General features: G+C 45.4%; 1 protein-coding gene across 1 annotated transcript in view; it reads right to left on the bottom strand.

The window, feature by feature from the left end:
- The window catches only part of PTDSS2 (phosphatidylserine synthase 2), a 434628-nt gene that overhangs the window by 185685 nt on the left and 221380 nt on the right, over nucleotides 1-27563 (bottom strand). Inside the window, exon 6 of the mRNA XM_078682890.1 lies at nucleotides 5994-6044. Coding sequence (XP_078539016.1) covers nucleotides 5994-6044 — 51 coding nt within the window. The remainder of the gene's footprint in view (nucleotides 1-5993; nucleotides 6045-27563) is intronic.

Here is a 27563-nt window from a genome sequence, read left to right as displayed (position 1 = left end):
CCAAAGACGTTGAGTAAAACACTCAAACTAACTTTCAAGCTTAATAATTGAAAGATATACCACCAAAGGTAGAGCTCAATGCTCCAGGGTCCTGCTAGCAGGATCCGGACAAAAAGAACTGAAAGTAACTGGCTTTTGGCTGTGCATCATGGGATACAGAGGGTCTCTGGAAGGATTCTTAAAGTTATGGTATCCATTTACAGACACATAATGGCAGCCTATGGGGCTTGTCTGTCCAACCCTTTGTCTCGATCATGAAAAAGGGATCTTTGTGAAGGGGAGTTTCTCTATGTGTGAAACTTAGTAAAATAGTTACATTTAACTGTTACCTGGCTAGCTTTTTCACTTCAGGATGAAATAATGGCCAGTGTAGCCTAGTTGTTTTCAGGCTGCATTATTGTCTTTTGTTATCTCTTAAGTGTCTATGCAGGACTGCAGAAGAGGACAACTTAAGAGACTATATCTATTGAAGTGCTCCGGGGTCCACGCACATGGGCGGGACTATTCACATGATTATGACTATACACAGAGATCCCCTACTACAGAATCAAATGTTGTCCTATCAACAGCTGCAAGCTAGTCACAACCTGCACCCCCGCTTCTCTTGCAGAAAAGCGCACCATCTCTGAAGGTTCTCAGCACACCCGCAGATAGGATACCATAAGACAGCAGGCACAGAAAAAAGAAACAAAACAAGGAAGCAGACATTTTTCATGTACGATCCCAGGATCTGGACACATCCATGTATTCTTCTGGCCTGCACCAACAATGACCGAATTAAAGAAGAAGTTTAAGATTTTCCCCTTTAAAAAACACCACACCACAAAGCAATAACTAGCCACAACCCAGCTATCTCTTTGCTTATTTTTGGCCCTCTATAGCACTCCCGACCTGTTTGGCTATATTCTCACTATTGAAATCCCATGTACATTTCTGGCTATGACAGGCTCAAGGTTAGAGTTCTGAAATTCTATCTACCTATATATGAAGCACACCTTTCTTCATCATCTCCAAATCCTTTAGAATCAAGCAGCACACCTGTTTTTGGTTGCTACTCACAGAAGTCATACACAGAATATGTTAAGCACCCTACATTGGCTACCAATACATCACTGCATTACCTTTAAAGTGGCATGACTTTTCCATAAATTCTATGACAAGCAGCACTCTTCCTTAGCAATAGACTTTCCAAATACTATGTTCCTTAAGCTCTACACTCTTGATAGAAAATGCTTCCCAACATTCCTAGCTTCAGATGTGCCAGACTTCTAGGTTGTGCCTTTGAAAGTCATGGCGCCATCTCTTTGGTACAGTATTCTTCTTGAACTGCATTAATATCCACTCACCTAGTCTTCAGAACAAATGTAAAACCTATTTGTTTAGCTGCTAATGTGCAGTGTTAAGCTTTTAGTAGTGACATTCCACCACTGAGAGACCTTTTCGAGTGCGACAGAGTGCTTTATAAATTCTCATTCACATCCTAAATGTGTATTCGGATTAAAATATACAAATCCATAAAATCTTACGCAATTAAAATGTATTTAAAATTAATACAATTATACACAAAATTACACAGCGCCAAAGCACAACTTTCTATTATAGCTATATATTAGGTTAATGTAACTTTATCTTTATCATTATCACTAACATTTCCTAATCAGTCCATAGTGGCTATGTCACAACACTTTACAAAACTAAGCAGAAAAGAGTGCATAAATGATGCTGTTATTTTAAAGCACTTGTGCTTCTGCCAGCTGATGCCAATACATTTAGAGACTTACACTACTGTTGTCTCTTGTCATTTTGCACCTTAACAATGCATTATCCAACAATCTATGAGCGCTGTACTTAAGGATAGGACTGAACTCCGATCCTCTTTAAAACCAGTAAAGGACGTACCAGCCTGCTCCTTTGTTTTCTTTTTGTCATACAAAATGGGCTATTTTCTGAATTTACGCAACTATTTCACCATTTGCACAAAATGCTTCCATAGTCAAAATCCCGAACCTGAATGTACTGTAAAACTTAAGATAGTAGAAGGAACCAATCACATTAAAGGAAAATTAATTTCCTTCGTACAACTTAAGCTCCAGGTATGCAGAAGTTATTCTTTCACCAACAACTTCCATGCGTCCAACTGGTTTTAATTTGAGTTAGTATTTGTCAATGTTGGTTAGTATTTTCTTTAAACTCTAGCTTGGCATTAGATGGCAGCGCCTCTGAATTACTCAATTTACCAGGCCCAATTTGATCAGCATTTTTTTATATATAAAAACCAGGAAACATAAATAGCACCTAGTAACTCCAATACGTCGATAACGACTTTTGTTTTTGTGCTTTGTTGAATGCAAATGCTATATCTCGCCTCTGCACAGAGGTGCCATGAATCTACGTCTCCTTGCTTAGTTAGGTAAACATTGCTGCTGTATAGAATAGGAGTACTTGAATTTCTTCCTGTACTGGAAAAGACAAAAAGTGAGTGCTCATTATCAGATAGATAACTGTCAATGTTAATGAGACTACAAACCATGCATGATATGATTCAGAAGATGGGCACCTCACCACATCAAAGATAGTTTTGTTACTATGTTTAAATGAGGAATCTTAAGATGAGAGGGTTGACCGGTCATCAGCTTGTTTATCCTGGTGCAGCATTGCACTAGGCATGCAGTGTTTAGGTTACAATTACCTTGTTGGATAATGTTCTATAATACGGACTCCTGAGGCACCAGTGAAGCATTCTCCTTCGTAACCTGGAGTGAAGAATCAGGTAAATGAACACCGCAATATTAGCCCTGCCAAAAGCAGGAATTGAACTGCTTGAACACTTTCTGCGGGCTGAAACACCGAATCATACCCAACATTTCTGCTACTCTAACTTGTGTTCATCACTTCTTCAATGAATTATTAGTAATGCAGTGGTATCAATGACACTGTCAATATAGTCTAAGGTCCAATAGAAGGGCACACATCCCGCTTTCAGAAGACAATCGTATAGTTATGGATACAAATTAATCCTGTTCTTACCTGAATGAGGCCCACCACTTCTACCACCTTGGCCCAATAACCGTGGTACAAAAAACAGCCCTAAAAAAGGTGTCTGTGTTTAGGTTATCACTGGAATGCCCAAAAATGCAGCCAGATGCTCTAACATGACCGTGAGAACTGAAGATCCAGGGCAAGAAATATCAATAGTAAACTTAATAATATTACTTTCTCTTTCTTTGAAAATTCTTATCCTTTCTTTTTAGGACCCAGGAAGTACATTGGTGTATAAGAAAATTGCCAGTGGTTGTGAAGTGGGTCCCTCAATAGTGCTCCTTCAATCAGGAGTATTAGTACTTACTCCACCAAGAGCATTTCAGTGGGAGCTTAACACGAGTAGACATACCATTTCGGCCGAAACTAGTCAATCTTGAAATTTAAATACCAAATGAGTGTGGAAGATGAAGAATAAGGTAACGTTACTTATCTGTAATAATAGACCTCCTACAAGGGAATCTACATTGAAATCATAGTCCCAAACAAGGGATTCAGGAGCACTGTTGTAAAATATTATTTGAAAACGTTCTTTAAAAAAAAAGCTATTTTTCCAAACCATGGCCCTTGGGCAATGAGCTCCGTCACAGACCTCCTCCTGCGTACTCCCAAGACTCACAAAAGGGGATCATTTGTACCTAACCACAAGTCTAAATCCGAGCAGGACTGCATTTTGCCACACAATTTATTGACTTGCATCTTATTGGGAAAAAGGGGGCTACAAACACCTTAATGCAAATCCTTGAAGACATAGTTGGTGTCAAGATCAAGGGCTCTAACCCATTTACTTAGCGGTAACCAAGAAGCTCAGACAGGTTTAAAAAAAAGATTGCACGGTTTTACAATGCATCTCAATTTAAATTAAAAAAGAAAATAATTGAGCCCTAACAGCCAACTGGAGTCAGATCCATCAAAACAGCTTTTCTTGCAGGGCTCGAAAATTCCACTCGACCGCTCACATAGTCGAACTAAATTTAACAAGGTCGAGCTCTTTTTGGGTCCGGCGAGTAGGAAAACAAACCAACTTTTGTCCCCTGTCTGTGAAAACAGAGCACATGTGACAAGTTAACAAGATTTAAAGGCATTTTTATTGCTCACAAAGTTAATGAGCAATAAAGATGCCTTTAAATCTTGTTATCTTGTCACATTTGCTCCGCTTTCAGACACGGAGGTCAAGGAGGTTGCAGTTAGGTCGAGGACATTTTTTAAGGTACTAGTCCTGCAGGACTAGTACCATTTTTTGGATTTTTCGAGCCCTGACTTGTAACCATAGTCATTGTACCCACAGACATTGAAACCACAGATTAAACTAAAGAGACTCGAGGCTCCAATTGAGATCAGCATGAGCTGTTATCAAAATGCACAAATGCTGCCATCAAGTTATTCACTAAGAGCTTCAGCACAAATTTGCTTTAAAAAAGACTTCAGGATGAACACCACTGCATTAACCAGCAAAGGATCACCACTTAACAGACGGGGCAATGCCACAACCCAGTTTTCTCTTTACCCCTGAAGGAATGGACCTGTATGTCTCAGATAAGAAGGGAATGAAGTTACACAGTAACCGACTAGGAGATGGAGATGTTCAAACATAATAAAAGTACAGAAATAGGTTCTAGAATTAGTTTAGCATAAGGCAATATTTTTCATAGAAAATGATGAGACTAGATCAAGAAAATGATAAACACTGGCCATACCACAAGCTCGAAGAAGCGCACAAAATACCTAAATCACAGTTTTAGCTTTGTGGATAACAGCAATATCTAACATTTTGCTTCTCATTTCATGAAAGGGGAAGAGTGAATGAGATCATTCAGTGGCACGAATGAGACAGAACGCAATGTCTAAATGACCTATACATCTGTGCTGTCTGTCTGCCCTAAAGTCTTTTTTGCTAAAAAGACACCTACTCTTAAATTTGGCTAGAATTTAAAATTGAGCTGTTTATTTGTTGTCATAAGTGATTACTTTTAAACCACACCTTTCCAGTTTAAGAACATGTGTTAACCTCATTATTTAAGAACTCTTGAACAACATGGTCGCTTCAGCCTAATCTCCAAGACCGCTGGTAAGCTAAGCTTACAGGCAAGAGATCTCTCAACGCATACTAAAGATTCTCATTTATACAAATAAGTATCTATTGTGTCATGGCTAATTTTATGTTCATGTGGCACACAGCTATAGGATGATTAACCCTGGTCGCCCATAACCAGCTTTCGAACTGTGATAGGAATAAGAGTGGTACTTGGAGGAATATTAATTAGTAGATTTTTCCTATTCACATCAATAGGCCCAGGGGCATGTAAGAGACAAGCACTGTATTTCGGGAGGGGACTCACCATCCAATAAGGATGAGAGATTATCCCGGACCACAAGCTGAGCTTTTTATAAGGTCTCACTTATCTACATCTGCAACTCTGTGAAATGGTACCTCATACTTGCCAAATATCTACTGAAAAAACTCAAGCTACTACAGCAGAAGCATGATAGGTTGAATGAATGTTTAACACAGTTTATAAAGCATATCTCCACAGCACCAGCATGGTAGGTTTTCAGTTACAGATTATGCCCTGGATGAAGCAAGGTTGCGGGAACATGCATCAAATCAAGCATTCACAAAGAGAAACAAATAGAGAGTTGAACAATTACTTTAGCTGCCTTCAAATGTATAGAGGAACATGGCAATAAAAAACAGAAAATAAACCATGAAAAAAATAGGGCACTATAGCCCAGATAAAGAAAATCAGTATTGAGGTAAAATAAAACTAAGACAGATGCACAGGAAGGAAAGGGTCATGCAGGCATGGTAGCAGCACTGCACTTTAAAAATCAATATCTGATCCTTTCCAAGAGCTAAGAGGTCAGCCATGCTGGGCATAGGACACAGCATCTGTAGCAATAGCAACAAAAAGGTTCCATTATTAAAGAAAAAGTAAGCAAGTAAAAATACACACCTTAATATACCAACCAAGAAAATGAGCAGGAACAAATCCATCAAATTTATCCTAAATATGGAAACAAAATCAGATAAAGGCATGTAACAAAAGAAGATTCAAACATCACAAAAAGTGTTTACATTATTATAATATTAAATCAAATTAAAAACTTATCGTTTCAAGAGCAACCTTTCTTTCATATTAGCCACCTGTCGGACAAATTACATGCTTGCAAGTACAAATTTGTGATCCTCAAGTTGATGGGTACTTCAAAGCATTTCCATTTTTAGACCAAACTAGGCAAGATTTACAACAGACAAGAGTCACAATATCAATGAACTTTACTAAAGATTTGAAATAGAATTTGTGTGACACTGACAACACAGTGCAATCAGAAGAATCCCTTTCTTTATTTAGCAAACAAGGGCAAGATACATAGAAAAAATATAAAATAAACACATGTAAATGTTGATCTATCCCTCTCCATCTTGGATCTTCTCATTGCTAAAGGTCACCGCTTTTGATCACATTTTATACCCTAAGCTCTTCATTGGCGACTAAAGCGCATCATACAAAATGCACTTTCCAGAATTCTACACAGCCATTTTATTCTTGATCTCATAAACAATGTTAAGTCCTTCAACATTTCCACTTTTGCACAAGTTGTCAGGAGTTTTTACTCAAAACACATTCAGACTATACAGCCAAGACAAGGGGGTCGCTCTTTTACACTATCTCACCCCATCATTCTCTTCTTAAACCTTTTGCTAAATACCGGTTGCTAAAATCTTTTTTGCTTTGTATTTTCATCCCTGATCCTTGCCCAGGGCTTTTGCATAACTTTTCGACTTCAAGGTCTACTTCTACTTAATAGATTATTATTACTCGTGACTTTAGTTTCTGGCTATACTCCCACCGCTGGCTATTAATTCTCCAACACTCCCCTTCAGTGACTTAGCCATAATGGACAGCTCCCCCTCTCACTCTTCAGGGCCCAGTCTCAAATTCATTTTACAAAAAACTGATTACACCATTTAAAATATTGAATATTAGTCTATCATAAGACTCTGGTTTATACCTTGTGGAAACTACCTTTCCCTTAACCCCACTCAACATTTCTTGTATAGGTTATATGCAAGACCGCTAAGCTTGTTTTCTGGCTCTTTCAAGAACCTACTAAAAGCCTCCTCTGCCTTCTTTACCACTTTTCTAGTGAAGTCTCTCTAACAATTTTATTTCAAAGAGTCTCATGACTGCTGACTCAGCTACTGTGTATTGTCAAACTCATTGCATTTCAAAGCAGACATTTTCTTCTCAAATAAAGGCTCTTAAAAGAAGGGAACAGTGGTACAAAGATCTGGCGCAAAAGACACCTCCTAAAAAGATGTTCAAATAGCATTTCAAAATACTAGGAAAAGTTGTTTACCTGTAATCCTAATTCTGCATCAGGGGAGTCTCAATTAAAATCTTAACAAATGAAATGTCCCACACATGTAAAGGATCCCAGAGAATTTTACAAAATATATATTTTTTGCTGAAAAAACCTTTTTTTTTCATTTTTAAACAAACCCATACTTAACAAGCTACAGTAGGCTACAACAGGCAAATGTGCTAGTCTTCAAACAAAAACACTCACGCCGGAGTTCTGATGGTCGGCGATCGACGTGCTGACCTGCAATTTCCCCGCCGCGATCGGAGGCTGAAGTCCGTGCTGGTGCAGGCATCTAAGCTGGAGGTTCAAACGCCCGGCTGTTTCATTTTACCTTTAAGTATCAAGGGCTCGCGGACCGGAGCCACCGCTTTGCTACATTTGAAGTGCTACACTTTCAATATCATCAAAAGACGAACGGCGGCTGCGGGAGCGAACCGGCCTAGAGCCGGTCTGCTGGGAAGGGGCTACAGTCTGGAAGCTGTGGTGCCGCTTGTAACACACTATCGCTGGAGGAATTTCAATATGACGACACGGGGAAGAAGACCATTAAATTGAAAATGGCCTTGAACCCAGGAGGCACAAAAAGAGACAATGTAGAGAGACCAGCAGAGAGACTGCCTGAAAAAATGGATTCCCTCTATAAAGGTAAATGGGATGGGGGGGATATTAAAAAGAACGCGGGGAAGATAGCAGGACTAAATGTGTTAAAAGAAAGTGCAGTGGAAGGGACTGGGATATCTCCTTCCATTGCCAAACATTTCCCTGTTGTCGGTAATCCCCCCTTACTTCCACAGACTCTAGTACACCCACAGGGAGGGGGCTCATTAACCCAAGCAGGGCTAACCAGGTGACCGAGGGGACCGAGCAGCTGGATGCCATACAACAAATTTTGCAACCTGCCTCAGACAATACCAGGAATGAGGGGATTGGGGAGAATATGTTAGCATTAACACTAGCCCCTGGGGCATTAAACTGTGTCCCGGTCGCTGCAGAGGCATTAAGCTGTACCCCGGCCGTTCCGGAAATCGCCATCAGTGTTGAACCTTCTCCCCCCCCCCCCGGGAGAATAAGGAAGCCGAGGGGAGTGATCACCACGAAGAGAATGTCTGCCCTAGACAAATAGACCCACTTTCTCCGGAAAAAAACTTCAGTCTCTGATGGGTCATTGTCTGGTACTGAGAAGGAAGATGCCCTGGTCAGCACTTCTGAGAGTAGCAAACAAGAGGATAATGAATCCGATCCAACAACTAGAACTATTCAGCAAAAAAAGAAATCTAGGAGTAAAAGATGGAGTCAGCTGAAATGGGACTATTCAGATTCGCATGGGTCATTGCCCTTGAGGGATTCCCCTAATCTCCAGGTTGAAGAGAGTCCACATACAATCATTGGCTGTCCGGCCGAGCCTTCCCTGGCCTTGATATTGGATTCTATCAAACAATTCTGAGACGAAGCAAGATCTGAAGCCTTGCCTCCAAAGGGGCCTCTAAAAAACTCCAGGGTGGCATCAGGAAACTAAATAAAATCTGCACAGATATTGGTGATCGAGTTTCAGTGGTTGAAACCCGATCGGAGTCCTTGGAAACTGATATGACCATTGTGAAAGAGCAAGGTACATCTCATGCGGCTTGCCTAACTGACCTGATGTCCAAGTTAGAGGAGCAGGAAAACAGAATGCAGAGAAATAATCTAAGGCTGCTTGGGATCCCTGAAGGCGTTGAGGGGGACGACCCCAGAGGGTATATTATTAAGCTGTTCCGTGCTGCCTTTCCATCAGAGTCCAGCTGGAATTGGGATCAAGAGGTCCAGAGGGCATATGGTTTCCCGTTCAAATTGAAGCTGCGAAGAGACGGCGGTCGTCCCAGAAACGAGAAACCCAGGGTCTTTGTCTTTTTTGGGAACTTCCTTTTGAGGCAGTTGGTATACGATCAAGCCAGACCAAATTCTCTAAAGGAAGCCAACGGCATAATTTTTTTTCTAAGCCTGACTTCGGCCAGTTGAACGCTGATGGAGATTACGCCAACTGATTACACCATTTCAACAGCAAGGTGCCCAAGTATACCTTATGAACCCGGCAAGTTTAAAAGTGATACTCAAAGGCACTACACAGGTTTTTTTTGTCTGAGATTAAGGGTGAGGAATATCTAAAAGACATTATGGGAAGAAAAAAATGGAACTAAGCTTATTTGAACTATCCCAGTACGGGCTTTAATTGTCACTCCTTTTTTCTCTTATAGTTGCTGTAGTCGCTATACATTAAATACTATACACTCCCTTTTTTTTGTCTCTCTCTCAAAAATTGCGGATCATTTTTGCGTAAAGAGAAACAAAAGAGAAAAGAAGAGGGAGAGGAAAAAAGAAAAGAAAAAATAGAATAAAAAGGGGGGAAAAAAGGGGGGAAAAAAAGGAAGAAAGAGTCCGCCAACCAATTAATAAATTAATATGTGGCCTGGCGATTGGAGCTCACACATGCTCACCATCATTCAGGTTTTTCCTGACTGCCTGTTTTTGGGGGGGGGGGGGAGGTGGGAGGGGTTGGAAAAAAATAGATTTAAAAAAAAAAAACTCAATTTTAATTTAGAACAGTTATTAAAGAAATTCTCTGCTTGGCACCGTCAGTTGGCACTCCCAGGATTGTGTCTGGTGTATCCAGAGTTCCAAATTTGGAGGACCTCTGGGAGCACGACGAAAGGATGAAAAGCACCTGTGCAGGTTGGAACTTTGAGGCCATCCAGAAGCTGGTGGTTTCCTTCCACAGGACCCAGAGCTATGCCTTGGCATCTTCTGTTGGCACAGTGCCCAAATTTTGTCTATGCTCTGTCCAGAGTTACAAATTTGGAGGCCTTCTAGGAGCATGAAGGGATGGATGTAAAGCACTTACAAGGCTGGGGCAATTTGGAGCTGTCCAGAAAAAAATAAGTTACTAACCTGTAAGTGTAGTTCTCCAGTATTGGTATCTTTCATAGATTCACATGCTTGAATCATTGCCAGTTGAAGTGGGATTCCCACGGTATTATAACAAAGCAATTATATAAGTAGAATAGGCTGAGATGGCACTAGACCATGAATTTAATAGCATATCTATAACCTTTTTTTTAAAACAAAGGACCAAACTTACACACCAGCTAATCAGGCTATAGCACCCTCTAGAACCTTCCCTACAGAGGCTAGTTCCCTCAGATTTTCAAGCACAAGTGGGAACAAATATAGTCCCAAAAGTAAGGGAGAGCCTCTAGGGGAGGTGGGTGGGCCGCGTGCAAATCTATGAAAGATACCAATACTGGAGAACTACAGTTACAGGTAAGTAACTTATTTTCTTATCCAGTATTAGATCTTTAATAGATTAACATGCATGAATCAGATTAGTCAGCAGTCATATTAATACTTATATAATATTGCAAAGATATCAAAATTGCTGCAAAAATCAATAAATTACATTAATAACATAATCATACAGGATGGCAGGATAGAAAAAGGCATACATGCAAAGAGGCTCACCTTACTGAAATAGATGCAGCAACACTGCCTGTCCCACTGCTAGATCGGCTTTATCCGTAGCATCCAGGCAATAATGCTGGGTAAAGGTATGCCTGGTGGGCCATGTGGTCGCACTGCCCATTTGCTGTTTTGGAACCCCAGGGAATAATGCAGTGGACATAGAATCAGCTCTTGTTGAGCGAGCCTCGACTCTAGCAGATAATGGCCGTCGTGCAGCGTTATGGCAAAATTGAAAGACTGTTGCAATCCATCTTGCAATTGAAGATTTAGAGACTGGAAGTCTTTTATACTTTTTGCCATAAGCAATGAACAATTACTCAGATTTCCGAAATTGTTTTGTTCTGTGGAAATAGAATTTAATACACCTCTTAACATCCAAAGTATGTAGGGATTTCTCAGCCACAGTGAGTGGATTTTGAAACCAAATTCTCCGAACAGTAGGCTCGTTAAAATGAAATTGCAAAGGGACTTTTTGGTATAAATTTAGGGTAAGTCCTTAATATTACTTTGTACTTTTTGAATTGCATGAAAGGTTCTCTAATAGTGAATGCTTGCAATTCGCTAACACTTCTTGCAGAGGTTAGTGCAAGTAACAGAGCCGTCTTCCATGACAGGAATTTCAGTAGTGTTTTGCGGTTAGGTTCAGATGAGCTTTTCATTAACGGACTCAATGCACATTTAAATGCCAGAATGGGGAGGTTGTTTCACTGTTGGAAAAATCCTTTGAGGAACTGTTTAATTAATCTTGCCGACCATAGGAACACTAAACTCCCTGATCTAAAATGGGATATTGCTGCCAGGTGTATCTTTATTGATGAATTTGCATAGCCAGTCCTGTCTAAATGAGAAGGCAGAATCTGCACCGGCGTTGCAAATAATGGTTGCAATTCCTTTTCTTGATACCACATACAGAAACGTTTCCACGTAAATTGGTACGATTTATTTGTGGATTCTGCTCGCGCTTTGGAGAGAATTTCTCTTCACTCTTTAGGTATATTCAATTCTCCAAGCTCATTGCAGTCAGGCTCCAGGCCAACAAATGAAGGTTGGGATGCAGTGCTTGGTCCTTGCCCATGGATAGAAGGAATGTGATGTTGTTCAGTGACGAGAAGTTCAGTGTACCAGAACTGCCTTTGCCATTTTGGGGCAATGAGGCTTAATCTGCATGGTTCCCTCTTGATTTTCTTTAGAACCTTAATATCAGAGGAATTGGGAGAACAGTATAAGCAAATATTTTCGACCATCAGATCAAAAAGATATTTCCCCACGATCCTCTTTGAGGATGCCAGCTTGCATAATATAATCGCATTTCTAGTTTGTATGTGTTGCAAAAAGATCGAGCTTCGGCTTCCAGTAGGACAGTAGAATCGAGCTCTCACTCAAGGCAATCTGTTGTCAATCTGCTGAATATGTCAGCTAGTACACTGGACACTCCTGGCACATGTTCTGCTGTTTTATCTTTTGTCGTGAGGCCCAATTCCAAATTGTTTGTGCCGGATGGGATAGAGCCACAGATATTGTCCCTCCCTGTTTAAGTAGTGCGTGTTGGTGGTATTGCCCTTACATATAAGAACCGACGAGCCTGCAATTCTGGGAAGGAATGAGTACAACGCCAGAGCTATGGCCTTCAATTCTAATAGATTGATTTGCAATGTTTTCTTGACAGTCGTCCATTTGCCACCGACTGATTGCTCCTAATGAGGAGCACCCCTGCCCTCCAGGTATGCATCCATGTTAATGACAAGGTCTGTTGCTTGAGACAAACATCATACCTTGGAGAAACGCATCCACCACTGCAAAGCTCTTCTTATTTTAGGGGTAATTTGAATCACTTCACCAAATGAGCCCAGAACCTACCATCATTTGTTTAACTGCTCCTGTAGAGGACGCATATAAAGTCTGCAGTTTGGAATTAGAGGTATGCAGGAGCACATTCCTAGGAATGACTTCTACAGTCTTTTGCAGAGCTTTAGGGACAGTTGTCTGATTTTGTCCTGCTGTTCTGGAGACACAAAGGCCTTGTCTGACTGGGTGTTTAAGACTGCTCCCAGGAACATTAATGATGTTGTCAGTTCGAGAGTTGATTTCTGTAGGTTTGGTTTGAGATCCAACTGTTTGAATAACAGGCATTTTGCAGTATCCACTTTGGCTTGATGGTGTGACAGAGCTTTTATGAGCCAATTGGCTAAGTACAGAAAAACATGAACTCAGTTTAGCCTCAGACATGCTGCCACTGGGGCCATGCAGTTGGTGAATATTCTTGGAGCTGAATGTAGTCCAAAGGGGAGCACTTTGAACTGAAAATGTGCGCTAGCTACCTGAAAACGAAGAAACCTCTGGTTGCTACGATAAATTGGGACATGAAAGTATGCGTCATAAAGGTCCAAAGTGGTCATGTAGTCCCCATGGTTGAGAAAGTTTAAGATATCCTGTAGGGTGACCATTCGAAATGACTGTTTTTTCTGGTATTTGTTTAATTTTTGAAGATCAAAAACTGTGCACCAGTCTCCTGACTTTTTCCTGATCAGGAAGAAACGGGAACAGAAGCCTGTACCCCATTGAAACCTTCCCTTTCCCCCCTTTTTGCAACATGATAGCGACTTCTTTCAATAGTTGTTTCAGATGGGGAGTAAACAACCTCTTTGGAGGTGAGTTCGGGGGTTTGGTGAAAAATTCCAGGGTATGCCCTTGATGTCTGATGTCGAGGACCCACTTGTGGGTGTAATGCGAAATGCATCGCCCTAATTTTGTGAATTTGGGGAAGGTAGCTGGCAGTAAAGCAAGATCATTGCTTTCTGTTGACATCTCACCCCCTGGTGGGTTGCTTTCCTATGGGCGGTTGCTTGTAAGCTGCTGCTGTTGGCTGACTGTATGGTTGCCCATATCGTGGCCTATATTGATCTTGATAAGGCTGGTATGGTTGCCTGTAGTTTTGGAATCCTCCTCTGAAGGAAGAAGTACTTTGTCCTCTAGCTCCTTGAAAGGGTTGCTTTCGAAATTGCAATGTTCCTAAGGCCTTTGCGATATCAGAAACCGCCTTAATGGATTGTAGTGCTTAATTAATATGTTTTCCGAATAATGCTTCTCTGTCATATGTCATGTCCAGGATTTTTCTCTCGACTTCTGGTCTAAAAGTTGTCGCTTTCAACCTTGCCTGCAGAGGACAACTGCTCCAGCAATCCTGTAGAAGCATGATCAACAGCACAGTCTATCATCTCTGAAGAAGCTCTCTCTCCCTCTAGGAGAATTTTCTCTGGCATCGGGTATAATATAATCTGGTAGAAGATAGATGAACTGTGCCATATCTGACCACATTTGTCTGTCAAACCTTACTAGAATTTCCAGAGAACTTGCTGCTCGGTCAATGCAGCCATGCTGGAGAAACGTTTGGCTATCGTGTCCAACCGATGTCCTTCCCTCTCTGGTGGTGTTGTGATAGGGGTAGTAGGGTTCATAGAGAGTGTCTGAGCTCCTTATGACCGAATCTGGCCTTGGTTGTCCAATGAGGCATGCAGGGGCGTCATCTGGTGCCTTGCATTTTTTAACCAACCTGGACATAACAGCTGTGACTGTGGCCGGGCTCTTCATTATACACAACCCTTCTTACCCAAAGAAATTTATAATAAAGATGGCCCTCATCGATTTATTAATTGGTTCCTTAAAATCATACAGAAAGCAGTCTGTTTGGTTGAGAAAGGCATTCAGAAGTGTTTCGCACCCTTTCCAAGATATTATGGAAACCTCCAATATCATTCGAAGGAAATGATGTAGTTATTAAATAATCATCCCACTTGTTGCTAGTGGAAGCACAATCCCTGAGCTCTCCCTGTTCCCCGCACACATCATGGGCATGTATCTGGGGCTCCACAAGAGGTTATATAGATAGAGGGGTTCCTGGAATTTGCAGAGTGCACGGTCTAGGAGGCCGCGTTTTGTGTTCGGACGGTGCTGAAGGTGGAAGTAGAGGAGTAGGAGTAGAGTAAACAGGTTCTGGAAAACGTTTATAGTAGTCCTGCAACATTCCCTGTAGACTGGTTACCAAATCAAAGAGCATTTGTATTGAGCGCTCTTGAGGAATATATTGAGGATACTGTTGGTATTCCTCCTCATAACAATCCTCGTCATCGAAGTCTTGGCATTTTACATTCAATTCTCAAGGGCTAAGAGCCGTTCTACAAAAACTTTTTCAGATTCTTCCTCCAGTAGGATAGCTGGTGGGTAATGCAATACCCTGCTTGGAAATGAGTTAAGTGGTAGAAGTACATCAGCTTTAGACTTATCACAATATGAAAGATGCTACACTGGCACCAGAGGAGCCAACAGTTCTGCGGAAGACAGATTCTGGGCCTCCGTTCACAGTAACTCCGTCGTCGACTGACATTTAAATATTTTCGCAGGTAAAACCAGATTTTCTGATGGAAGTATCGTTGACGAGGTTGTCGTCGTCATAGACTATGTTGATGGTGACCATCCTGACTCCTGCAGAGGAGGTCGCTCCCCACGCTCCATGCTATCGCAGCGCTGGTCTTTTACATTGCCTGCTTTAATATCGAGGCAGATTGGTATCGTAGCGCTGCGCTGGATTATTACATTGATTGCATTCAAATTGTGCCAGATTGAGATCGTAGTACTGCGCTGAACTGTTTACATTGCCTGCATACATATTGTGCCAAATTGATATCGTAGCACTGCGCTGGACTGCTTCATTGGCTGCATTTAAATTGTTCCACATCGTAGCGCTATATCGCATTGCCTGAGTGATTGATTCGCCTGGTTTTGCTTTTGTTTCTGCCATTTTGTTGTTTGTTTGCCTCCTAGCTCGTCCCTCCACCCCGCTCCAGCCTCCCAGCTGCTCCTCCCTCCCACAGATAGCATAGGAATCGCCCTGCCTGCCCTAGCGCTGTGACCATCCTGACTCCTGCAGAGGAGGTCGCTCCCCGCGCTCCCTGCTATCGCAGCGCTGGTCTTCTACATTGCCTGCTTTAATATCGAGGCAGATTGGTATCGTAGCGCTGCGCTGGACTATTACATTGATTGCATTCAAATTGTGCCAGATTGAGATCGTAGTACTGCGCTTAACTGTTTACATTGCCTGCATACATATTGTGCCAAATTGATATCGTAGCACTGCGCTGGACTGCTTCATTGGCTGCATTTCAATTGTTCCACATTGTAGCGCTATATCGTAGCGCTATATCGCATTGCCTGAGTGATTGATTCGCCTGGTTTCGCTTTTGTTTCTGCCATTTTGTTGTTTGTTTGCCTCCCAGCCCGTCCCTCCACCCCGCTCCCGCCTCCTAGCTGCTCCTCCCTCCCACAGATAGCATAGGAATCGCCCTGCCTGCCCTAGCGCTGTGACCATCCTGACTCCTGCAGAGGAGGTCGCGCCCCACGCTCCCTGCTATCGCAGCGCTGGTCTTCTACATTGCCTGCTTTAATATCGAGGCAGATTGGTATCGTAGCGCTACGCTGGACTATTACATTGATTGCATTCAAATTGTGCCAGATTGAGATCGTAGTACTGCGCTGAACTGTTTACATTGCCTGCATACATATTGTGCCAAATTGATATCGTAGCACTGCGCTGGACTGCTTCATTGGCTGCATTTAAATTGTTCCACATCGTAGCGCTATATCGTAGCGCTATATCGCATTGCCTGAGTGATTGATTCGCCTGGTTTTGCTTTTGTTTCTGCCATTTTGTTGTTTGGTTGCCTCCCAGCCCGTCCCTCCACCCCGCTTTCGCCTCCCAGCTGCTCCTCCCTCGCCCCTCCCCCCTCCACTATCCACTTATGACAGATGCTATTACGCGCAGCGTTCACGCGCAGCGGACGTGCCCCATGCGCGCCAAAGGTAAGCCCGTCTACGCCCGTCCGCGCCCTTGGCCAGACCCCCTGGCCCCCACAAAATCCACTCCGCCCACATAACATACGACGCGGCAACCCTCTCAGCCCTTAACCCCGTCCGCCCACCAAACTGCTACCAAGCCGCCCCAGGACACACACATGGACCCTTCACCTTCCACTCCTGCAAATTTGACTGCATCAGGACCCACACCAAATCCACAAACTCCAAACAGAGCTCCGACACTAACCACCTAAAGTGCATCCTGCTCAACACCCGCTCGGTCCACAGACACGCCATTGAACTCTGGAACCTACTCGACACTACATCGCCGGACGTCGCCTTCCTCACAGAAACCTGGATGAACGCCTCATCAGCTCCCGACATCGCCATTGCCATCCCGGACGGCTACAAGATCATCCGAAAGGACCGCACCAACCAAACAGGAGGAGGCATTGCCATCGTCCATAAGAACACCATCCGCATCACGACCAGTTCCGACGATTACCTCGTTACCGCCGAACACCTTCACTTCCAGATCCACACCGACCCCAAGACCACACTCAGAGGCACCCTCATCTACAGACCACCAGGACCCCGCACACAATTCAGCGAAGACATCACTGACTTCATCAGCCCACACGCCCTCCCCTCCGAGGACTACATTCTACTGGGAGACCTCAACTTCCACCTGGAAAAGAAAAACGACAGCAACACCACCACCCTTCTGAACAACCTGACCAACCTCGGACTCGAACAACTTGTCAATGCCCCCACCCACTATGCCGGACACACGCTCGACCCAATCTTCACCTCCAGCAAGCACATCTCCTTCAATCACACCACAGCTCTCCACTGGATGGACCACAGCTGCGTTCAACTACAAAAAGATCACGACCCACAACCCCCCACAACCTATTCCCCGAAGAAACTGGAACAAAATTACTACTGACCAGCTCATCACATCGCTTCACCAAAACCCTCCCGCCAAATCATCGGACCCAAACCAAGCAGCCACCAACCTCACACATTCGATCACCCACAGCGCTGAAGAACTAGCACCCTTGAAAAACCATAAAATCAAGCAAGGTAGCAAAAAAGCCACCTGGTTCAACGATAACCTTAAGAGATCCAAGAAACTCTGTCGTACCCTCGAGAAAACCTGGAGAAAAAACCCAACCACTGACAACCTGGCCACCTTCAAGAACGCCACCCGCAAACACCACCAACTGATCCGATCCACCAAGAAATCAGCAATACAGGATCGCCTTGACAACAACGCCCAAAACAGCAAAGAACTATTCAACATCGTCAAAGAATTTACCAACCCCACCGCCGGCTCCAACGACATCACTCCTTCCCAAGACCTTTGCGACTCCCTGACCTCATTCTTCCACAACAAAATCGCCGACATATATAACAGCTTTGGAATCCAGTCCGAAGACCAGTCCACTCCACCCACCTCCGAACCAAAAACGCCCTCTAACAACCTTTGCGCCTGGAACCCAATCACCACTGAAGACACCGTCCGCCTGATGAACTCCATTCACTCGGGATCGCCAACCGACCCATGTCCCCATCACATTTTCAACAAAGCAGACTCCATTATCGCACCCCATCTCCGTGACGTAATCAACTGCTCCTTCAACTCCGCCACCTTCCCGGAAAGCTGGAAACATGCCGAACTCAGCGCCCTTCTGAAGAAACCCACAGCAGACCCCACTGAACTTAAGAACTACCGCCCCATCTCGCTCCTCCCATTCCCTGCCAAAGTCATTGAGAAAGCGGTCAACAGTCAGCTCGCCGCCTTCCTCGAATCCAACAAATCCCTCAACCCCTCACAGTCCGGCTTCCGAGCCAAACAGCACCGAAACCGCCCTCATCGCAGCAACAGACGACATCCGAACTCTACTGGACAACGGAGAAACAGCGGCCCTCATCCTACTAGACCTCTCCGCAGCCTTCGACACAGTCTGTCATAGCACCCTCATACAACGCCTTAACAACGTCGGAATACAAGGAAAAGCATTGGACTGGATCATCTCGTTCCTCGCCGGAAGAACCCAGAGAGTCCGCCTCCCCCTTTTCAGATCAGAGGCTACCGAAGTCATCTGCGGCGTACCACAAGGATCATCATTCAGTCCCACCCTCTTCAACATATACATGAGTCCCCTCGCATCCATCGCACGCCAACACAACCTCAACATCATCTCCTACGCAGACGACACCCAGCTGATCCTCTCCCTCACCAAAGACCCAAACACCGCCAAAACCAACTTACACGAAGGAATGAAATAAGTAGCCGAGTGGATGAAGAACAGCCGTTTAAAACTGAACTCTGACAAAACGGAAGTCCTCATCTTAGGCTCATCCCCCGCTGCCTGGGACGACTCATGGTGACCACCGGCCCTGGGAACCGCACCCATAACTACGGACCACGCACGTAACCTGGGCTTCATCCTGGACTCCTCCCTCTCGATGACCAGACAAGTCAACGCCGTCTCATCATCATGCTTCAACACCCTACGCATGCTCAAAAAAATCTTCCGCTGGATCCCCACCGAAACAAGAAAGACGGTCACCCACGCACTGGTCACAAGCCGACTGGATTACGGAAACACCCTTTACGCCGGAACCACAGCCAAACTACAGAAAAAACTCCAACGCATCCAAAACGCCTCAGCAAGACTCCTACTCGACATCCCCCGCCAAGCTCACATTTCCGGTCACCTGAAAGACCTTCACTGCCTCCCCGTCAACAAGAGAATAACGTTCTGTCTCCTCACCCACGCACACAAAGCCCTCTACGACCTAGGACCCGAATGCCTCAACACGCGACTGTCCTTCTACATCCCCACCCGCCAACTACGATCGTCCAATCAAGCCCTCACCGCAATTCCGCGCATCCATAGATCCACCATGGGGGGGGGGGAGATTCTTCTCCTACTTAGCGGCCAAAACCTGGAACTCTCTCCCCACCCACCTCCGCCTTACACAGAACCACCTCTCCTTCAGAAAGCAACTTAAAAACTTGGATATTCGATAAGTAATGTACCCCCCCTCCCCCAAGCGCCTTGAGACTCTCTGGGTGAGTATTGCCCTATACAAATTTCTGAACTTGAACTTGATGACAGTAATGTCGTCGACGAATGTTCCGTCAACGGTGGTCTCTTCGGGATATCCGTCGACATGGATGTCTTAGTCAACAGTGCAGAATCCTTAGCCGTGGATGACGAGCACTTAGAAGAACGCTTTGTCAACGATTGTGGAGACTTAGAAGCCGTTGACGATAACAGTCTACCAGTAACCATAGTAATCGACGTTGTCAGACGATATTATCAAAGGGGATCATGTTGTAGTGAATGTAGAGGTCAGTGTTGATGTCGTCGATGATGTGTCGTTGACAGAGAAAAAGACGTGGAACTCCTAATTTTCTCAGCCTGAGAAGATCCAGTCTTGGACAGGAGGGATTTGGAAGACCTTTTGCTGATAACAGGTTTCTCAGATGACATAGAAGGCTCAGAAGGAATCTTTGAAGAAGGTCTGCGGTGAGACTTTTCATGATATTTTCTGGAATGACATGGTCAGTTTCATAATGTGATTTTTAAGGGACTTTTTGGGTGTTCAGAAGGCTCCTTTTCCGATGAGCTCTCTTTTTTTGTGAATTGGCAGAAGTAAGGGATTCATCTCTCTCTGCCTCAGACACAGGATGGTCTTTAGATTTAAGCCTCTGCAACAACAATAGAATTGTTCCCTCTCTATCCTTGAGGGTCTTCAGTAAGAAAGTGAGACATATCTTACAGTCTTCGATGATGTGGTCAGTGTAGAGGCAATAAATGCACTTTTTATGAGGATCATCAATGTAAAGTCTCTTTTTGCCACAGGTGTTACATGACCTGAATAATCCCCTTTTTGAATGGTCCGACATGTTCAGAAAGTCCCATGGGACAGAGAAAGTAATATATATCTGACCTGATAGAAGCTGCTTGAAACCAGAAGAAATAACTGAGCAGAGCTCAGGGGAGACGCCCTTCACACGAGGAGCAGTAAAAAATCTGAGGTAACTAGCCCTGTAGGAAGATTCTAGAGGGTGCTCTATCTAAAAAGGTCATAGATAGGCTTTTAAATTCATGGCCTAGTGCTTCCTTAGCCTTTGCTACTTATATACTTTCTTTGTTATAATAGAGTGTGGGACTTCCACTACGATGACAGGGGATGATTCAAGCATGTGAATCTATGAAAGATCCAATACTGGAGAAGCTGCTGTATCACCCAGAGTTACACCTTTAAATTGCTCATAACCAGTCCTCTTCTGAATCCTCTTTTGGGGTGGAGTTTGGGCTCTGGAAATGGTCAAAGTGGGACAGAAAACATTGAGGTGAAGGAGGGGGAGGCCCAACAGTGAGGTGAAAAGGCACACTGTGGCACTGAGTGGGCAAACATGCTAGACGCCGTCTTTGCCCACTCCACCCCTTTCTCTGCTGGGAAAAAGACTGCACCAAACTGGTACATCCCACTTTATCACTTGGGGTTGAAAAATGTATCTGCAAGATAGTTTACAATTCCATACCTTTCATCTGCTTTTGCTTCCTTTTTAATCCTCAACTTCCTCCAAATATCAAATGTGCACTAACAAGATTGGGAAAGTGGGGCACAGTGTGCAAAACGGAGACATTCCTTCCAAGCTAGCCTAACATCTTTAAAGTTCTCATTGTAGTCAACCGGAGAGGGGTACTCCACAACATCAAGTGGATCAGAGGCCAGAAAACATTCAGCTGCTCCTTAACCTTTTGGATGCTCATGACAAGGCCAGCTCGTCATGCAGTACACTGGAGCTGTGCTTATGACGAGCTGACCTTGTCATGAACAATGGGGATTCAGGATGCTCAGCACCCAGCGGGAATTGCCTTAGCAGCCAAGGTGTTAAAACCCCCAACCTCTGCTGCAGGTCTATTAAGTAGATCCTGTAGTGCCTTCAGGTAAAGACCTAGAAAGCCCCTCTAAATGGGTACAGAACCTCAAGAAGCAACAACTGAGAATTCCCTGCATATATACCCTCACAAGCCCCCTGAGAAATTAGCCAGGCAGTTCACAGTCACTTTAGTCCCCCTGGCAGTCCCTTTCACAAATCCTCCAGGCCTCCTTTGTAACAACTCAAATCATTGCAGCCCATTGTAGATCGAAACAGAATAAGGAGAGGAGGTTGCTCGGAGAGAATAAGGCTGATCTTGGAAAGAGGTTCCCAAAAGGTATAGGTGTAGGATGGGTGAGTTTAGCTCCAGGTCTCAACTGATTAGACCGCAACCAATCTACAGACTGTTCAAGAGAGCTGTGAGAAGGACTACCAGGGCTCCCAAGACTAACTTTCAGTTATCAGAACAATTCCTGCATGAGATGGCTCGGGCTGGCAAGAGAGGGAATGTTGAATCAAGAGCACAAGCTGCCCCAGATTGAGACAGTAAGGATTACTGTTAACAACGGACATGCGTGCAACCGGCAAATTGTGCAAGAAAAAGGAAATCATGCTAGGGAGTGATCATCAGTATCAGACTTCTATTCTCAACTTCAATGGTCTTCAGGGGAAAGGCTAAACCAGTGTACTTACCCTCTCAATGCCAAGGCTTTCAGAATTTCTCCATGCTAAAACCTCCTTTTGCTCAAATGTCTAAAATCTCATGAATATATACCTCCTGTCAAGAATAAACAAACTAGAGAACAGGTAGAAAAAATGCTAAAATATTAATCTGCTGAATGTCCCAAAATAAATTCCAAAGAAGTAAGGCTTAACCTGGATGAGAGACATGCACCCAGGGAAAATCCAGGATCTGACCCGCTGAAGCTAGAAAGGCTCTCTATTCAATAATGGAGACCCCTGAAAGACTGCATCATAGAACGTGGACTCATCTGGTTACTGCAAAGAAACAAAATAGCAAGTACTCAATCAAGGATTCGAATTGTATTTTTTTTGCGGTGTTTTATATAGCGCTGACCTGACCGGTGGGAATCGGAGCGCTTTACAACAGTTATAGGACATGTAAAAACACAAATACAATGATGGAGACAATCTCGGAGTACAAAAACAGTGCCAGAGAAGGGCTGGCTGGCGTAGAGTCAGACCGAGTGCGGAGTAGATTATTATTTATTTTTTTTTTTTTTTTTTTTGGTTATAAACTTTTATTCAGTGACAGTACATACACACAGCTCTATGCCTACAACCCTGAGGCCGGCAGCAATGTAAGTGAACTTCAAGATCATCATGGTAGGACCGGCAGATCTACGGAGCGGGAGCCCCACAGGGAACAGTGGACGTCCTGCCCCTTCTCCACTGTTGAGCACACATATCCTAGGTTCCATGGCCTACCCATCCTAACCTCGCCCCCCCCTTTTTGGTGCCCACCCAGCCCCACTGTGTGGTTATGTGTGTTGGTGTGTAATGTCTGTCTATCCCCTGAAACCCAGCTTATAACCTCTCTTACAACCACCCCTCTCGAACTTACCCCCTTCCCCCCCTTAACTACCCCCGTGCTTGCCTCTGCGTGAGTCCCAAACCTATGCCTCCTCCCTACCCGTCCTCCCAATCCGTGACCTACCCTCCACCCACTCCAAATCTCAGTGCCCCCTGTGTACTGTGACGACCCGCCCTGCAAGTAACACACTGGAAATAGCGGTCAAAGGACATGCTATCACATACTTCCCACCACCCCTGGAGACTCATCCAGTGACGCACCCAGGCCTCCACTAAGCACTTAATCCAAAAGAATAGAGCCCCGAGCCTCAGTGTCCTCCTCCCCGATCTGGTTCTCCTCTTCCTCATGCTCCGAATCCGTGTCAGACTTTTTGGTAGCATACGTCAGGTACTGGTCCCAGAAATTTTTCGGTCTGCTGCGAGGGGGTAGAAGCTCGCTATAGAGCTGCGACTGAGTGCACCCATATAGCATATCTCTGGACCATCCATCTTTAGTCGGGAGAGGACCTCGCATCCAACATCGCGCCACCAACCGTCGGGCCATTATGAGTCCCAGGTCTGCAAGGCGACGCATCGCCGGTGGGAGAATTCTGGAGTGTCCCAGGAGCGCCAGCGCCGGGTCAACCGGTAACTCGGTCTCCAGTATGGAGCCCAGCTCCTCAAAAATGTCCGCCCAGAATCTGTTGATGCCCGGGCATGTCCACGCAAGATGCATGAAATCCGCCACTGGAGAGTGGCAGCGCTCGCACTCCGCTGATTGTCGGAGGCCATACCTATGTAGGCGTTCAGGGGTGTAATACACTCTTTGCAGGAATTTAAAATGGATGAGTCTATGTCGAGCATTAATGGAAACCCTTCTAGTATTGCGGCAGCAGTATTCCCACATAGAATCGCTTATTTCTGCCTGCAGATCCCGTTGCCATGCCGATCGAGCTTTGGAGATAGTGTGTTGGCCGCTACGCTGGCCTATCCGATACAACCGGGATACAAGGTGGCTAGGGGATGGCGTCTTGATAACGTACGTCAGTTCCGGGGTTTCAGGAGGCTCCTGCATGGTCGTGCCCAACGAGTCCCGTAACGCCGCGCGGATCCTGTGGAAATGGAAGCGCTGCATTAGCGTGGCAGACGGCCTGGATTGTGCCAGCTGTGTCCAGGTGATCGCTGTACCCTCTTTGAACAGGTCTCCCAGCTTGAGTATGCCCAATTGTCGAAGCGCACACAGGACCCCCTTCTCCCGTAGCGGTGAGAGCCACACAGCCCAGTCTATAGGGACTAGTGGGGAATACAATAGGTCCTGTCCGTGTCTCCGAGCCAAAGAATGCCACGCATGATTAGTCGCCGTTATGGAGTCCAATGTACCAACCCGACGCGAGGCCGGTTCAAACACCGTGGCCGGCGGGGGGAGAGGGGCGGCGAAAAGGGTTTCAAGTATCACGTGGGGGATGTTGCGATCCCCGTGAGTCCATGTATGCAAATGTGTTGCTTGCGCAACCCTGTAGTATCTCTCTAAGTCGGGTGCCCCTAATCCTCCTTGCTCATATGGGAGCGTTAGGATTTGCCACTGTATCCTCGGTTGCTTGCCCCCCCAGGCCAACCGCGTGAGAGCCTGGGTCAGCGTCTTGAAGAAAACCTTCGGTAAAGTCACCGGGATGGTGTTGAACAAAAACAGGAACCGGGGCAGGACAATCATTTTCATCAGGGCAATGCGATCTGATAGGGAGAACGGCAACCTGCACCACCTGTCAATGTCGTCAGACAGTCTGGAATAGGCCACCCCATAGTTCTCCCTCACCAGAACGTCTGGGTCCGGGTGCAACTGTATGCCCAGATACCGAACCGGGTCGTCCGACCACTGTAGCGGATAATCCATCTCAAACTTACTCGTTGCCGGGGTCAGCGGGAACGCGACTGATTTGCTCCAGTTTACTTTCAGTCCTGATAACGCTCCAAACTGCACTACTTCCCGCAGCACAGAGGAGAGATTGAGCTCTGGGTCTCTAACATAGAGGAGGGTATCGTCAGCATACGTGGATATGCAGATCTTGTACGTAGGGAAACTGATTCCCTCGAGACTATGGTATTCTCTCAGCGCGCACGCCAGAGGTTCAGCCACGAGCGCATACAGCAGCGGCGAGAGAGGGCAGCCCTGCCTGGTGCCCCTGCATATTGCGAAGGCGTCCGACACTCTGTTGCCCAGGCGAATTCTAGCCGATGGTTCATAATATAACGCACCTATCATCTGCAGGAAGGGTTCTCCCAGGCCCAGCTTCCGTAGCACTCTGGACATGAAGGGCCACTCGACGGAGTCGAACGCCTTTTCCATGTCCAGAAATACAGCTAGCGCCTTACACTCCGGTTTAACATGTTGCATTGTCCCCAGCACTGTGCGTATGTTGTAGGTAAGGCTCCTGGTAGGGATGAAGCCAGCCTGCTCCGGAGCGACCAGTTCCGGGGTTAAGAGAGCCAGACGTGTCGCCAGGACTTTGGCGTATAGTTTGGCATCGACGTTTATTAACGAGAGTGGCCGGTATGAACTCCGTTCTGTCGGGGGCTTTCCCGGCTTAAGGAGAGTAATAATGAGCGCCTCTCGCATGGTCGGCGGCATACAGCCATCCTGACATATGCCGTCGAACAGAGTCGACAGGTAGGGAACCAACTGGTCCCCGAAGGCCTTGTAGAAGCCAACCGTCAGCCCGTCGGCTCCCGGAGCACTGCCCGCGCTCATGCTGTTCAGGGCATCAACTATCTCTTCCCTCTGAATAGGCATCATCAGGAACTCCCTCTGTGCGTTTGATAGCTGTGGCATTTCAATAAAGTCTAAATAATCATCTATTGCCCCTTCCATGCCGGTAGATTTAGCCTCATAAAGAGTGGAGTAGAACAGTCGAAACTCTTCTAGAATTCGCTCTTCGTCGGTCAGGAGCTCTCCCGTACTCGACACCAATTCGCCAACTACAAGCTGTCGCCTTTCGCTGCGAACCATGTTGGCCAGTAGGGATCCAGGTCTCCCACCTTCGCCATAAGTGCGTGCTGTAGCATATTTGCCCATGTGTTGGACCTCCCTATCAGCTTCCACATTGTATTCTGTTACTAGCTGTTTAATAGTAACTAGTGTGTCCCCGTCAGGGCCAGCCTGCAGCTTCTGCTCCAGCTCTGCCAGGCGCGACTCCAGGTGTTGAAGCCGCTGCCTAATGGACTTAAGGACGCTGGAGTGTTTGGCCATAGCAACACCGCGCACATATACCTTGAATGTCTCCCACAGCGTTTGGAAGTCATCCACAGAGCCCAAGTTGATGTCAAAGAAGTTCTGGATCTCCTCTGCGAGTTCGCCCCTAAACACTTCGTCTAGTAAAGAATATGGGGGAAAGCGCCACGTGAATGGGGGGAGACGAGGCGTCGGCAGTTCGAGAAGCATGAGGAGAGGAGAATGATCTGAAAGTGTGCGGGGCAGAATCAGACAGTCCCTTACTCTGCTAGCCAGAGGCCGCGACGCTAGCCAGTAATCAATTCTTGTGTGTATTTCGTGGTATGAGGAATAGTGCGTGTAGCCCCCTCTGGTTTGGTGCCTATTCCGCCAAACATCAAGTAAATCCAGACGCGCCATTGCAGTCTGTAGCACCTCTGCCGCTGCCGACGGACTCCTATGCGGTCCCGCTGACCTGTCCAACATCGGGTCAAGAACCAGATTGAAATCCCCACCCCAGAGCATCCCTGTACATTCATACAGCTCGCATTTCTGAGCCAATGTCGTATAGAACTCCGGGGAGTCAAAGTTTGGGCCATACACATTCACCACCATGCAATCAAGACCTCTGCCCTGACATCTGCAGAGTACATACCTGCCCTCAGTGTCAGCTTCCAGGGGCGTCAGTGTTAGTTTGGAGCCAGGGCTAACCCAAATGAGAGTTCCCCTAGAGTGTGTTGTGAACCCAGAAGCTACACTGCAATCCACCAGACCCTTGTGAAGAAGCATTTTGCTGGTCAAAGGCAAGTGTGTTTCCTGTAACAGTGCAAGATCTATGTGATGTCTGCGCAGGTAGCTGAGGACTTTACGAAGCTTCCTGAAGTCATTTAATCCCCGTACATTCCAAGTCAAGACTCTTAAGTGTGTAGGTTCCGGCTCCCTCAGTGCCGTGAGCTCGGAAGTATCAGTCCCACCCGCCATGGCAGAAGATAATAAAGTTGCGGAATAGATTTGCGTTTACTGCGGCTACACAGTCAAGCAGGAGAAACGGAAGGGGAGCAACGGCTGCTTGCATATTGGGAGGTCCCCGCACAGATTGGCAAAGCACATTTTCAATCAGTAACAAAAAGAACAGTACAAGTACAAAAACAAACCCCAACATTCCAC

Source organism: Lissotriton helveticus, chromosome 3_1 (genome assembly GCF_964261635.1).
Source record: "Lissotriton helveticus chromosome 3_1, aLisHel1.1, whole genome shotgun sequence".
In the NCBI taxonomy this organism is placed as follows: domain Eukaryota; kingdom Metazoa; phylum Chordata; class Amphibia; order Caudata; family Salamandridae; genus Lissotriton; species Lissotriton helveticus.
Note: the sequence above shows the minus strand (reverse complement) of the source record. Positions and strands in the feature narration are given on the sequence as shown.